Source organism: Mrakia frigida (genome assembly GCF_051309035.1).
Source record: "Mrakia frigida strain ATCC 22029 unplaced genomic scaffold BDY24scaffold_15, whole genome shotgun sequence".
NCBI classification, from domain to species: Eukaryota; Fungi; Basidiomycota; class Tremellomycetes; order Cystofilobasidiales; family Mrakiaceae; genus Mrakia; species Mrakia frigida.
In genome coordinates this window covers 270,943-284,505 of record NW_027481266.1, presented here as the reverse complement: position 1 = coordinate 284,505, position 13,563 = coordinate 270,943, and the positions used below count along the sequence as shown (strand labels likewise).

General features: G+C 54.0%; 5 protein-coding genes and 1 non-coding gene across 6 annotated transcripts; 2 read left to right on the top strand and 4 right to left on the bottom strand.

Moving 5' to 3' along the window:
* Nucleotides 1-326: 326 nt before the first annotated feature.
* Nucleotides 327-422, bottom strand: BDY24DRAFT_t52. Its single transcript has one exon. It is a non-coding gene; the product is annotated as a tRNA-Asp (tRNA).
* A 463-nt stretch (nucleotides 423-885) lies between these two features.
* On the bottom strand, nucleotides 886-2,794 carry BDY24DRAFT_57573 (uncharacterized protein). The gene is made up of 5 exons (XM_076644998.1): nucleotides 2,680-2,794; nucleotides 2,314-2,557; nucleotides 1,551-2,136; nucleotides 1,244-1,447; nucleotides 886-1,134 (listed from the first exon to the last, which is right to left on the bottom strand). The coding sequence occupies exons 2-5, from the start codon at nucleotides 2,553-2,555 to the stop codon at nucleotides 1,039-1,041; spliced, it is 1,128 nt and encodes a 375-aa protein (XP_076496703.1). The 5' UTR covers nucleotides 2,556-2,557; nucleotides 2,680-2,794; the 3' UTR covers nucleotides 886-1,038.
* Nucleotides 2,795-2,861: 67 nt separating this feature from the next.
* Nucleotides 2,862-4,503, top strand: BDY24DRAFT_388849 (superoxide dismutase). Its single transcript, XM_076640439.1, has 8 exons — nucleotides 2,862-3,001; nucleotides 3,092-3,142; nucleotides 3,244-3,364; nucleotides 3,499-3,612; nucleotides 3,708-3,769; nucleotides 3,965-4,028; nucleotides 4,139-4,164; nucleotides 4,314-4,503. Exons 1-8 carry the CDS (start codon nucleotides 2,891-2,893, stop codon nucleotides 4,431-4,433), a joined length of 669 nt encoding a protein of 222 aa, XP_076496702.1. The 5' UTR covers nucleotides 2,862-2,890; the 3' UTR covers nucleotides 4,434-4,503.
* A 414-nt stretch (nucleotides 4,504-4,917) lies between these two features.
* Nucleotides 4,918-8,935, top strand: BDY24DRAFT_441331 (Bestrophin, RFP-TM, chloride channel-domain-containing protein). The gene is made up of 20 exons (XM_076644597.1): nucleotides 4,918-5,043; nucleotides 5,233-5,345; nucleotides 5,555-5,584; nucleotides 5,683-5,746; nucleotides 5,862-5,916; nucleotides 6,022-6,039; nucleotides 6,108-6,126; nucleotides 6,243-6,454; nucleotides 6,527-6,579; nucleotides 6,675-6,687; nucleotides 6,788-6,860; nucleotides 6,928-7,375; nucleotides 7,513-7,567; nucleotides 7,635-7,726; nucleotides 7,806-7,892; nucleotides 7,992-8,043; nucleotides 8,130-8,143; nucleotides 8,278-8,355; nucleotides 8,434-8,517; nucleotides 8,621-8,935. The coding sequence occupies exons 2-20, from the start codon at nucleotides 5,272-5,274 to the stop codon at nucleotides 8,810-8,812; spliced, it is 1,713 nt and encodes a 570-aa protein (XP_076496701.1). The 5' UTR covers nucleotides 4,918-5,043; nucleotides 5,233-5,271; the 3' UTR covers nucleotides 8,813-8,935.
* A 154-nt stretch (nucleotides 8,936-9,089) lies between these two features.
* On the bottom strand, nucleotides 9,090-10,771 carry BDY24DRAFT_57531 (uncharacterized protein). Its single transcript, XM_076644997.1, has 4 exons — nucleotides 10,756-10,771; nucleotides 10,437-10,659; nucleotides 9,421-10,366; nucleotides 9,090-9,348 (listed from the first exon to the last, which is right to left on the bottom strand). The coding sequence occupies exons 2-3, from the start codon at nucleotides 10,443-10,445 to the stop codon at nucleotides 9,422-9,424; spliced, it is 954 nt and encodes a 317-aa protein (XP_076496700.1). The 5' UTR covers nucleotides 10,446-10,659; nucleotides 10,756-10,771; the 3' UTR covers nucleotides 9,090-9,348; nucleotide 9,421.
* A 1,347-nt stretch (nucleotides 10,772-12,118) lies between these two features.
* BDY24DRAFT_388841 (uncharacterized protein) lies at nucleotides 12,119-12,768 on the bottom strand. Its single transcript, XM_076640438.1, has 2 exons — nucleotides 12,256-12,768; nucleotides 12,119-12,174 (listed from the first exon to the last, which is right to left on the bottom strand). Exons 1-2 carry the CDS (start codon nucleotides 12,389-12,391, stop codon nucleotides 12,125-12,127), a joined length of 186 nt encoding a protein of 61 aa, XP_076496699.1. The 5' UTR covers nucleotides 12,392-12,768; the 3' UTR covers nucleotides 12,119-12,124.
* Nucleotides 12,769-13,563: the final 795 nt, after the last annotated feature.

Here is a 13,563-nt window from a genome sequence, read left to right as displayed (position 1 = left end):
AGGTGAAGGCGGCGACGCGGAGGCGACGAGGCCAAGTTCGTGAGCTGTTGACAATCAAATTATCAAAGTTCACCGAAAAAAAGACGAAGTCCAGTTCTCCGGATTTCCTTTGATCGTCTTCGAGCCCTCAGCAGGAAGAATATCGAAACATCGAGCCCTCTACGCGTCTCGTCTCCTTCTTGCGACGCGTCGTCCACTGTCCTTCCCTCTCCCTCCCACCGTCACCTTCCCTCTCATGCCACACAAAAACACAACCCCAACTCTCCACTCCGTCTCTCCTTCCAATCTTATCGACTGAGGGACCAAAAAAGCAAAAAGAAAAGTTTCTTCCGGCCAGGGAATCGAACCCTGCTCTCAAGCGAATCGTTTGCTGTTGCCAACTGAATGACAAGCTTGCATACTAACCAATATACTAGCCAGAATTAGATGACACCGGAGGCGAGCAAGTGACTATGATGTTAAAACAAAAGCGAGCGGAAGAAAAGGAAAGACAGGGAGGGCGAGGGGTTCGACGCGTTGGGTCTAATTCGAAGACGATCCGAGGCTCTTTCTTACTGCTGTCGTAGTCGCTTGCTTTCTTTCCCTCTCGCTCTTTCTCTTTCACCACTCCTCGAAACGAAAGAGACGCGAACAGCCATCAAAATCAACCGACAACCATCGCCTCCGCCGCTCCCTCTCCCTCACCCTCACCAGCACCCTCAGCCTGAGCCTTCCCTCCCCTCCTCCTCTTGACACCCCGGTTCTTGATCTTCCTCGGTTTCTCAGCTCCTGTCTCTCCCATCTCAACTGCCATCTCGGCCACAACAACTTTCTCCTTCTGCCCGTTCCCCTTCGTCTCCACAACCACCTCCTTCCCCTTCCCCTTCCCCTTCCCCTTCACCTCCATCTTCTCCACCGCCTTGCCCTTGCCCTTCTCGACAACCTCCCCAACAGCCACCTCTCCTACAACCTTCCCACCCACTTCCTTCTTCCCGGCCCCGTTCCCGACAGGTCTTCCCTTTCCCACTCCCTTCTCCTTCTTCTCCTTCCTCTTTTCCTTCACTCCCTTTGTCCTTTCGACTCTCCTCCCTTTAGGATCCGCGGGAGTGGTGGTTTTGAGGATTTTGAGGGAGAGGGGGTTGAACGTCGCCGAACCTGTGGGTTTCGAAGCGTTGAGGGCGACGGGGGTTCGTTGAGTTGAGAGGAGCTGCGAAGTCGAGGCTGAGGCTGAGGTTGGTGGAAGAGAGGGAGCGGTGAAGACGACCGTTTTGGGTTTCTTGGATGGACGTGGTTTGGATGTGGGAGACGCGTTGGAGGCTGCGGGTTTGGGTTGAGGAGGACGAGTGGTAGTTGAAGCGGCAGGAGGGACGAGAGGATGTTTAGGGAGATGGGAGAGGTGGGAGGCTGTGAGCGGCGGAGGAAGGAGGGAGATGAGGGAGGACAGGATGGGTGGGGAGGGGAAGGAGGACTGCAGGGACGAAGAACGAAGGAAACGAGGAGAGGCGAAGGTCAGGTTGAGTTTTCGACGCGACGTTGAGTTACTTCGCTGCGAACGCAAAAAGAAAACTCACCAAGACACCCAAACATCCAACTCTTCTGACTCCAATCTTAGCAGCCAGAACCGCCTCGGATCCGATGGGAAGACAAACGACTCGAGTCTCTCCTCCTCGGGCGTTGGACGCTGCGACCATGGCTGGAAGATGAGCGACGAGTTGCTGAGGAACGATGTCTTGGAGGCAGATGAAGAGGACGAGGATGGTTGGTGCAGGGGAGGAAGAGGGAGGTTCTGTGCTGAGAGGTGCTGCTGCTGATCCGTCGGCGTCGAGGTCGTCGTCGTTGTTTCTCTTCCTCTTCTTGCTCCCTCCTGCTCCTCCTTCGTCTACACCAGCTACACCACTCAGAGGCGAAGGAAGCATCATCTTGGAGCAAGCGTTCAATCCTACAACCAACCCCGACTCGTCCTTCTTCTTTTCTTCCGCTTCGACGAGCTCGTCGTTGAGAAGTTCCTCCTCTGTTCTGAGCTCTTTGCGTTTCCCCTTCCCCTTCTTCGTTGAAGGACGACGGAAGGGAGCAGCTGAGAGAGGGTAGGCGAGAGGGATGATCTGGTCGAGGAGGGTGTGTAGGAAAGTCTGTTGGAGGTGAGAGGGGAGCGTTGGCCTGGAAGGGAGGAAGGGAAAGAGGTCAGCTTGAGCGTTCCGAAGGCGCCGATTCGAGATCTATGGCGAGTCGAAAGAGCGAGTTCGACGCGTCTGGTTGAAGCAAAGAAGATCTCTGCCTCGTAGCGAGATGCGACGAGGGAGAACGAAGCGTCCAAGGGAAGGAGAACGAGCTCACCATCGAACGAGACTGGGACTCTCCAACAAAGCCTTGTAGACCGTCTTGCTGTCTCCCTTCAGATTTGCTCCCGCTCCTCCTGGAAGAGTAGACGTAGAAGCCTGATTGTCCCTTCCTGCTCCTTGTTTCGCTGGTGTAGAGGAGGAGGAAGCCGCTTGAGATCGAATCGAATGCGAAGAAGTGTGCGTTTGAAGCTTCGGTTTCGGTTTCGGTTTCGTAGAGGAGGTGACTGGAGTTGACATGGCTGGGAAGTAGAAAGGGAAGCAGATGAAAGGAGAGAAACCGAGAAAAGGAGGGAGTCAAGAGGGTGAGGGAGAGAGGGAAGGAAGGGAAGGAAGGAAGGGAAGGAAAAGAGTTGAGCTCGACTTTGAGGTTTCAAGAGAGACGCTCTGCCGTTGAAGATTTTCCCTTTTAGCAACGCCTCGAGAACCAAACCCACAAGATCCAAATGGATCTCTACATCTGACTCACTCAACCTCGGGTAACTTTTTTTCCTCGACCGTGTCAGCCAATCCCCTCTCTCTCCTCTCCTCCTCCTCGCTGACCTCCAACCATCACCTCCTCGCTTCTCTTCAGCATGTCCTTCGCTCGATCCACCTCTTCGCTTCTCCGATCTTCCGCTCGATCTATCGGATCTACTTCTACTCGAGGAGCTCACACTCTTCCTGCTCTTCCTTACCCTTACGAGGTCAGTATCGATCCATCATCTTCCTTCTCCGAAAGAAGAGCTCGAAGCTGACTCCTTCTCCTTCCATCTTTCGCTCCTCCCGTCCTCCAGGCCCTCGAGCCTTTCATCTCCAAGGAGATCATGACTCTTCACCACACCAAGGTAGGTTGATTCCTACTTCGACTCAAATTTGAACCGTGCGAGAGAGAATCGAGAAGGAGATCTTCGATTCGAGCTGACCTTCCCGACCCTCCTCCTCCCAGCACCATCAAACCTACGTCACCGGTCTCAACGCCGCTGAGGAATCCTTCTCCTCTGCCTTCTCCAAGGGAGACGTCAAGGAGCAGATCAAGCTCCAGGCCGCTCTCAAGTTCAACGGAGGAGGTGCGTTCAGTCATCCTTTCCTTCCGAGCTCGGCTCTCCGTCCGATCCCTCTTTCGGATCACTCCTCTCGCTCGTTACATCTTTGCTTCTTCGAACTGACTCGCTCTCTTTTTGGGGACTGGGATCGGACTCAGGACACATCAACCACTCTCTCTTCTGGGAGAACTTGGCTCCTTCGGGATCGACCAAGCTCGTCGAGGGAGGAGCGTTCAAGAAGGCGATTGAGAAGACGTTTGGATCCGTTGCTGGTCAGTCCTTTGACCTCCTCTGCCCGTTTTTCTGGTTGTAGAAATGGGAGACGTTGAGGCTGACTTTTGATTGTGACTTGTTGCGGGAACATCAGAGCTCCAAACCAAGTTCAACGCTCAGACGGCTGCTGTTCAAGGAAGTGGATGGGGATGGTTGGTGAGTCGCTCTTTCTTCCTTGTACTCTCTGTCTCTCTCCTACATCATCGACATCCCTTGCTCTTGGATGGCACTCTCGGAGCTTGAAGAACCCTCGTGCTGACGCCTCGCCTCCTTTCTTCTCCCTTCATCTCGTCTTCCCTTCATCTCGCTCCCCTCTCCCCACCAAACCCAACCCCGACCTCAATCTCACAGGGAGTCAACCCTACCACCAAGGCTCTTGAGATCACCACCACCGCCAACCAGGATCCTCTCCTTTGTGAGTCGCGTCGTCTCTCTCCCGTCTTCCCGTTCGCTGCGACGCGTCCTCTTCTCTCCTGCCTTCTCACTTCTGATCTCCTTTTCCCTTACCTTTTTCGCCGACCTTAGCTCATATTCCCATCATCGGAGTTGACGTGCGTTCCCTTCCCATTCTCTCATTCCCTCACCTTCTCTTACGTCGCACTCTCGCTCCTCACTCGAACTCACCTCTTTTTCCCTCTCTCCTCTTCCTCCTCCTCCTCCTCCCTTCTTCTTCGCCGCTTCGCCTTTCCGCAACTCACAGATCTGGGAGCACGCCTTCTACCTCCAGTACAAGAACGTCAAGCCCGACTACCTCAAGGCCGTGTGGGAGGTCGTCAACTGGGAGGAGGCTGAGAAGAGGTTCGAGGCTGCTACCAAGTAGATTAGATCGTCTTCCTCAATAACGATTATGCGTATGTTGCTCGTGCGTAACGATGTCTCGTTTCTTGCTCTTCACCTGGCTCGTATCGAGAGGGGTGAGAACGAGAAAGAAGAGACCCGACGCGACGCGTCGTGATGCAACCTTGTTGCCGGGACGATTCACTTCTTCCTCGGGACCTCCGAGCTCCCGTAGAATCGCGTGCTTGTCTTCCAGAGCGAAGGCAGTCCCTTCACTGCCATCTCCGATGAGGAGGCTCTGCTGAAACTGCTGCTCGATCGAGTCGCGGTCGACTTTGACGTTTCAGCCTCGCCCTCTTCCCTCTTCTGCTCTCAACTGCCGAAAAGCAGAGCAACGATTAATCCTTCCTCTACCTACTCTCGGTCCTTCTATGTTTAGCTCGGGGACGCAACCATGGAAAAGCTATGCCTACGAAAAGAGGCGCAACGACCTTCGTCTCGCCCCTGAAAGAGTACCCTGGGGAAATCAAAGAGAGGCCGCACGAGTTTTGTTTCCAACCCAAGTCCAACCCACCATCGCCCTCCTTTTCTGATATTGGAGGTCTTCGAGGTGTTTTCGTACCCTCTCGCTTTACGGTCGCATCACCAAAAACGTGAGTTGAGGGAGCAAGAAGGAGAGAGGGAAGACTTACGGCAGGAGGGGAGGCGGAATGACCGAGCTCGCGCCCTCCCTTCTCTTGTTTTTTCCTCTTCTCCCTTCGCCGTCTTGCAGATTTTCGCTTTTTTTTGAGAAGAGCTTCGAGTTCTGACCAGTGCCTTTTTCTCTCTCTTGGTCTCTGCAGGAGATTATTCCTCTTTCTTGCTCATCCATCATCTCAGCCATGATCCAACCTGGACTTCCACCTTTGTTCGAAACCTCGGGCAAGAAAACACGATTCAACCATCACCACTACTTGTGAGTCGTCCCTTCCTACTGCTCCTTAGGCGCCCTCTTCAGCTCTGCAAGCTGTCCCGAAGACGAAAAACTGCGAAAGCGAGGGCAGCCGAAGAAGGATCGAGAGCTCTCATGTTTCAGAGTCGTCCCCTTCTCCCTCTGTCCCTTCCTTTGCGTGCTCGAACCCCACAAGCTGACTCCCCTCTCCCTTTCTCTCTTCTTCCTCTCAGGAATGCCTTCCTCGCTACTGGGTTCTTCAGGTAAGCTTCGACGTCTTCCGCTGGCTCGTGCCTCCCGGACCTCGTTACCGCGGCTGAGTCTCGTCTCTCGGTCGCCTCTCCCTCTTCTTCCCTTCCAGAATCTGGTCTGCCCTTCTGTTCATGGCAGCTTGGGCGACTATGGTCGTCTGCATTCAAAAGCATGTAGTCACATCTCGGACCTCATACTCTTGAGGAAGATCGAACCTGCCTGCGACCATCCGAGCTGACCCGTCGTCGCTCCCTCCTCTTTCCCCATTTCTCTTTTCCCGTCGATCAGGTTCGTCTGGAAACCTTTCCAGATCCCTCCTACTTTGATCACCGTGTTCGGTACAGTTCGTAAGTCCTGGTCACCCGTTCCTCTTTTGGTTTCTCAACCGGGTCTTGAGCGAGATCTGACGCGTCGAACTTCTTTCTTTCTTCCTTCCCTCCTTCTTCAGTCGGTTTCGTTATCAGCTGTAAGCACACCCTCGTCTCATCGGACTTCCGCTTGAATCTTCGCTGACTCTTCGATCTCAACTCCCAGACCGAACTTCCTCCGCTTAGTACGTCCATCTCCTGTCTCCCTTGTTGCTTCCTCCTCCCCTCCCTCAATGCAGCTTGCTCTCTTCGCCCCTCTGGATCCTGACTACTCTCTTTATCGCCGCTTATCTTCTAACAGTGACCGATGGCACGAAGGGAGGAGGATCTGGTCGTCCATCGTCGTCTCCTCTCGAATCTGGGCTCGAACCGTGTGGATATCGACGCCGGATTCGTTATTCAAGATCCCGCCCACGGATCCTGAGGAGCGACGACGAGATGCTGCTCGAGCGGTCATTGAGAAGGTCACGATTTTGAACTTGGTGCAGGCTTTCGGTATCTCTTTGAAGCACTGTGAGTTTTGGATTCGGTTCGGATCGGAGCTCTTCGAGAAACGCTGGAAGCTGACTCTCTTTTCGGTTTCAGATCTTCGAGGAGAAGAGGGAGTTGCATATGAGGATCTTTGGCCTCTCATCAAGGTGAGTTCCCGAGATTTCGAGCGAGGGAAGAAGGATGAGACGCGTTCTGATCGTTTGTCGCTTTTGCACTCTCGTGTCCCCTCTCCCCTTTCCAGCATCTCCCTGGATGTAAGTCTACTGTTTCGCCTCGAACAAGCACCCCTTCAATGATCTGGACCTTCAACTGACCCTCGACATCTTTGCGTCGCGTCGTTCTTCCTTTCCTCAGACAACCTCCCCAACGCCATCCCCACTCCCGTTGAGGCTCGAGGACCAAACCCTTTCAGCCCCGAGGCTGAAGAGTGAGTTCACTCTCCCATGCCTTCCTTGAAGGTACCTCCTAACGCTCCCTTTCATCCGTCGATGCAGAGCTCTCAAGACATCTCCCTACGTCGCACCCCGAACAGATCAGCAGCGTCGATCTCAAGAATCCATTCGCCTAGCCGACCGATCAGTATCCCCCGGCTCAAAGGAAGATCTCTCCTCCAAAAGCCGATCTGCTGGTACTACACTCAACATCCCTACCCTCTCTCAGCAACCCAAACCTACCATCACCGTTGACACGGCCGACGATACTCTTCGATCCTCCGCTCCTCGAACTGCGTTCGCGATGGAAGAGCCCGTCTTGAAGCCTGCTAGAAACCCACCTCCTCCTTGGAGGTTGAGAGAGGTCTGGCCGTTCCGTCTGATGATCCCTCAGTCGGTTCGAGATCGTGAGGCTGGGATTGAGAGTGCTAGGGACAGGAGTGCTGCGAGACAGAGAGCCAGGAAGGGTCAGATTTCGGAGAATCTTCCTCTTGAGATTACGTTGTACTTGGTGGGTGACTCTCCTTTTGACTCGTCGAGAGAAATGGAAAGGGCTCAGATTAGAAAGACGCGTCGACCGAGCGCCTCTTCCTTTGCGATGTGTTCTCAAACTGATACCATCTTGCTTCATTGATTCTATCCATTCAGACAAGCTACATCTCGGCATTGGGTCGAAGGGATTCAGTCGATATCCCCAACCGAAGTGAGTCGTCTTCGATCAGCGACGCGTTGCTCTTCGTCGATCTAATTCTTGTTATCCCCACCTTCAGACGTCCTCATCAACGCTACCGCCACACTCACTGACTCTCTCACCTCTCTCGAGAGAATCCTCACCACCCCTATCCCGTTCTCCTACGCTGCTGTGGGTTTAAACAAACTCGTTCAAACGGGAATCGACGCGACTGACCCTATCCCTTTCCCTCTTTCCCTCCCGTCTACAGCACATCTGGACGACCGCGTGGATCTACTGCTTACTGCTTCCCTTCCAGATCAACGTTCTTTGGGGCTGGGTCACGATTCCTGCTACTGTTCGTTCTACGTTTTCCTGCTTCAGCCTCACTTCGCAAAACCAACCACTCACAACCACCTCTTCGGTTTTTCCTCCTACTGTTCCCAAAATTTCTCAGGTCGTCATCTCGTTCGTCTTCTTGACTTTCCTCACAATCGGAGAAGAGATCGGTGAGCACAGCGTCGCCCTTTGAGTTGTTCAGTTTTCCCGTCCGTTCTCGAGTTGACAAACTTCTCGTCTACCTCACTGTATGCAGAGAACCCCTTCGGAGTAAGTCGATCTACCTCTTTGACCGAAAACAGGAGCTTGGGATCCGCTTTCGCTGACCAGACGCGTCGTCGCCTCCCTCTCTCATTCTCCCACCTTTCTTCCTCCTCCCCCCTTTTTCCCTGGTTACCTCACAGTTCGATCGCAACGATCTCGACTTGGACCTCTTCAACAACATCGTGCGAGCCGAGTTTGCCGCCATCACCTCTCGACCGGTTCGTTTCCCTCTTTTTTTTTCCCCTGCATTCCCGTCGAACATGTACTGATCGAAATCCTCTCTTGCTCTTGATCAGATGCCTCCTCCCGAGGAATGGATCTTCTGCCCTGCGAACACCTCTCTCTTCGGTGAGAACGGAACGAGCTCCTCTGCGATTCAGGTTCGTCTTTCCGTCGTCGTCCTCCTCTTCGGGTGTCTCCTGATATACTCGTCGTCCCGAATCACGCTCTCGCCTTCTCTTTCTTTGTTTTCTCTCACCTCAGCTCGAAACCCAAGGACTTCGAGCCGTTCGACAAGCTCTCGCTACACAGGGAGGGGCGTCGGTGGACGACTGGGAGGAGTCCAAGGCCGATGCTGCTATGCTCAGTCCGATCGGAGGAGGACTCGGTGTGAGGAAGAGGGACGTTTCTCAGACTAGGAACAAGGAGAAGGTGGGACTCGAGGCTGAGGAGTAGTGTTTTGGGTCGTTTTTCGTTCGGGTTCCCTTGCTCTTTCGCTCGTTCCTTTCTTTCTTTTTTTCGTCTCACGCCCTCGTAGCCCCTCTCGCTCGTTTCCCTAATTTCCTTTCTTTCGCTTGCTTCTCTTCCCTCTCTCGCAACTCTCGAATTTTGGTTATTATCATCGTGCGATGAAACTCTCGAAGACGACGCGTTGCTTCTCGCTCGTCCCTGACCTTTCCGTCTCTCGCCTCACAGCAAGGTAAGAGTCCAGCGAATGGAGAAGCATCTTCTTGTTTGGGATAAGCTCTCGTTTCTGAGCCATCCAACACTCATCGAGATAATCTAGACGAAGCGAGCGACCGACGTGACGACGAAGGAAACGACGAGGACGGAGGTGAAGTTGTATGATCGTTGGAAGATTGACGAAGTTGAGGATTGGAGGTTGATTTGATGGTTGAGGGGATGTTGGATGAGATGATGATATCGGAGGGGATTGAATTGGAGTTGGGAGGAGGGGCCAGTCGCGCCGAAAAGGAGAGGACGAGGAATGGCTGCAGAGACGAGCGAAGAAGGGATGCCAAGTCGGAGACTGTTCGGAATCGGATGAGAAAGGTTCGACTCACCTCAGGTCTCCAGCTCAACAGCGAAGACGTGTCTCCATCCCTCAATCTCCGGACTCTCTTCGACCGCAGCCTCAACGTCCCTCTTCTCCTCCTCCGACTTCACCACCAAAACAACCGACCGAGCCTGCCTCTCACCAAAATTGTAGAGATCTGGATGTTCCCCTACCAAATCTACAAACTCCTTGGCATCGCGGCAGACCGTGAAGAGTAGGGAAGCGACGTGAAGTCGAAGGACTTGACGGTGATCAGGGAAGGGGGAAGGAAGCCCAGCCAGATGGCGGTGACCGTTGAGGGAGACGCAAGGGAGTATTCCACTGAGATCCAAGGTCTGAATCCGAGTCCATCCGAGCGGTTGAGTCATGTAGTTGCGGCTGAGACCAACCCAGCGGGCTTTGGAAAGAGCTCGTCCGACGATCTTGTAAGAGCATCGTGTCGGATCCAAGCGACGGAAGAGGGAGGAATAGAGAAGCTGAAGGACTTCTACTTTCGAGTAGTCCGAGCTGACTTCCAGATGCTCGAGGGGAAGAGGTTGCTCGTCGTCCAGTCGGGACGAGGAGAGGGAAAGGGAGTTGGGGACGCGGGAGGAGAGGGAGGTGAAGTCGATAATGAGGGTGTGGATATGGGAGAGGGAGAGGTGGGAGTTGATTCGGGATGTCTTGGATGGGTTCTGAGACAGAGGATTTGCAAGGTCGGTTGAGAGAGAGAAGAGAGAAGAGGAAGGGAGCGAGCTCACCTTCGTCTTCCTCCCTGCCTGAACCACCTTCCTCTCACAGAACAACCCTTCCAACTGCTTCATCGACGTCACCACCACGTCCCTGTACAGCTCCAGAGCCGTCGCTGTAAGGAAGTCGTGCGAGACTCGACCTAGGACGGCGAGGGTCGAGGGATCTGCCTGCTTGAAGACGAGGAGGAGCACGTCCCAAGGCAAGCGACGACGAGGAGCGATCTGGAGGAAGAAAGAAGAGAGTCAGCACCGAGAGACGCAGCTCGGTTGGATCTCGTGCGAGTGTCCTCACCTTGTTCATCGTGAAGAGAGCGATACTCGACGAGGGAAGGCGAAGACGAGGAGGGAGAAGAGCTGAAGGAGAGGGAGAGCTGAGGATGTCATGAGCTCGTTCGGCCTCGTCCTTCGAATGCTCCTCCAGAGCGTCCAAAGCGGACAATCAAGCTCACAGAAATAATCCTAGGTATTGAAATTGTTCTTTGGTAGAGAGCGCGAGCTTGGTAGAGAGGTTGATCCTGGGAGAGGGAGAAGAAGGAGGGAGGTCAGCCTCGACGTCGCTCGTTCGGTTCGTTGGCTCGCCTTCTTCCAGTTCGTCCCGTTGATGAACTCACGATATACGTCCAAGTGAGACGGTGACGGCGCGATTTCAGTGTATAGTCGAACGGGACCAAGAAGTGAAGAAGTGTGAAAATCGATGATGGAGGGTGGAAGCAAAACGAGAGGGAGGAAGGTTCAAAGTTGACGTGAGCTTCAGCCCTCTTCCTCCCTCCCATCTCTCACCCTCTCCTTCTCTTCCTTTTCCCACTTTCAAACACCCTATTCCCTGAGGCTCCACTCACACCATCTCACCAGAAAGCCATGTCTACTCCTCTCCGGGTCCCTCTCGAAGTCCTCGAACGAATCCTCGCCTTCGCCTTCACTCCCCTCGCCTCTCCTTCCTCCTCGTCCTCGTCCTCTCTCATCCCCTCCAAGGACCTCATCTCTCCTCCCCTCGGAACGTCCCACCTATTCCTCGTCTCCAAAGGCATTCGCCAACTCACTCTTCCTCTCTACTACTCCATCGTCTCGGTCGTCAAAGCGAGCCACTGGAGGACGTTCCTCGACCCCGAGAACGGACTCCTCGTCGGAGAGGGCAACGAAGAGAGATGTGCCTTCGTCAAGGAGCTCTGGATCAACGTCTCAGAAACAGCTGAGACGCCAATCGGCCTTGCTCGCATCAAAAAGAGTCTACAACAACGAGAGCAGCCCCATCGAGTCCTCGTCGAGCTCGAGGCCATCGCCCTCTCGCGTGTGGATCGCCTATTCTTCTTCGTCGCCGATATCCCGCCGGAGAGAAAGGTGGTCCTCACTCCCTACCACAGTCCTTTGTTCCTTCTTTGGACTGAAGTCGAGTTCGACCTTTGGATCGAGGACTTTCGAGAGCTGGACGGAGGAATCGTGGAGGACGAGCTTTTGGAAGATGCTCGATGGCTCGAGTATAGCCAGCTCAAGGCGTCGGAACCTATCTCTGGGATCCATCCTATCCACTCAATGGAAGAGGAGGTCGAGCTTCAACGAGAACAGTCCCTCACCTACTTCTTCGGCGACCCCTCCCGCCCTCCTCGACGCGTCGAAATCACCCTCGATTCCGGATTCGAAATTCGCTCTTCCCCTCCTGGATTCCCTCATTTTCGACGACCCTACTCCTCCTCTCTCAATACTTCCTCCTGTCGGATGTAATCTCGCTCGACGGGATGAGGTGGTTGCAGCGGTGAAGGAGAACTGGGTGATCTTGCAGGAAATCGTGACGTCGCATCGATTGCTGTTTGAGGGATATCCATCCTCTTTCTTGGGAGGTGTGTGCAGAGCATAAGGACTTTGAGTGGGGTGACGAGTGGTCTTGGAGGAGAGAGGACGGGTGAGCTTCGATCTCACTTCTTTTCCCGTAGAAACGCTTCTAAGAGTGCTGATTGCTCTTTCGGATGTTCTCATCTAGGCTGTCTAGGAAGTGTCTTCAACTGTCTCCGTCCCGTCCTCCATCCTTCCCGTCGGTGAGCTCCCTGTCTGGCACTGCTCGCACCGACCCAAACTCTCGCTGATGCTTCCCTCTTCCTCCTTTCTCCTTTCCCCAGTTGCCTCCTCATCTGTTCCCCTACGTCTTCGTCCAAGCTGGCATCTGTCGTCCCAGCTCTCTCGTCTAAAGTCTCGTGAGCTCGCCTCCCTAGCGTCGAGCAGAGACGCGTCCTTCTCGAACTCGGCTGATCCCATCCTCCCCTCCTTTTGCCCCACAACAATATCTAGTGATATCGCGTCTCCCAAATATAAAGCTCACCCTTCAACAATCTCATCAGAAGATCTTATCTCTCTCCACCCCTCAGCCGAGCCACCTCGCCTCCCTCTCAAACTCGGCCCCTCTGCCTCTCCCACGGTCATTCACGTTCCACGAAGGCTAAAACGTCAGTAACTTTCCCATTCATCGAGCTTGAATCTCGAGCCTGACCTCTCCAACCTCGCCGGAACAGGTGCAGAGTATGACTCGATCGTCAAGGTTCGTTCTCTTGCGCATCGCGTCTCACTGCCAACTTCGCCTCTTCTGACCAGCGAAGGCTGACCTTTCTTCCTTCTTCATCCCACCAAAAGATACGTTACATACACCTCATTCGTACTCCTTCTCGAGATATCGATGGTCTTTTCTTCCTCACTACTCACAACATCCCTTCGCAAAAAAGCCACTCCCTCCTCGTTATCCAACCTTCAGCCTCTTTCGCCGACATCTTCCCTCGACGCCAAGCAGAAAAATCTCAATAGACATCCGACAACGCGGTACAGACCGAAAGGTGTTCAGCCCTACTCACGCTATGTAAACACCGGGAAAACCCCTTCGAGAACGATGACCTCCAAACTCTTTTCTCCCCAAACAACCATGATCTCCTCCCTCCCTTCCCTCTTCTCTCACCAGTTCTCGCTGCTCTTCTTACTCCTCCTCATAGCGACGTCAACCTTTGCTCAATCTCGAGCTCCAGCGACTCCCGCCGTCGGTGAGTACGCTCCCTCTCTCCATTTCTTTTCTTTTCCTCCCCGCTGATCTCCTCCTTCTTTCCCTCCTCCTCAACCTCCAGGCTCAGCCTACACCTTCCTTGATTGGCGTCGAACCAGTTCGTACGGCTACATCAATCCCGTCGCTCTGGAGGATCGATTCCCAGGAAGTCGCACCTTCTTTCAAGATTGTTCGTCGTCTCCCGTCTTCGTCCCCTCTTTCTCTCTCCTCCCCCGTGCTCGTTCAATGCGGTCCTACGGGAGGATCTGAGCTTCAAGTACAGCCGTTGGAGACGAACACGCTCAGTAAGTTCGAACTCTATCACACTTCTTTCGGTCGAAGCTGATCCCGTTCGTCGAACAGAGAACTGCTTCTCCTCCTGTCGCTTCTACGCCGTCGCAGC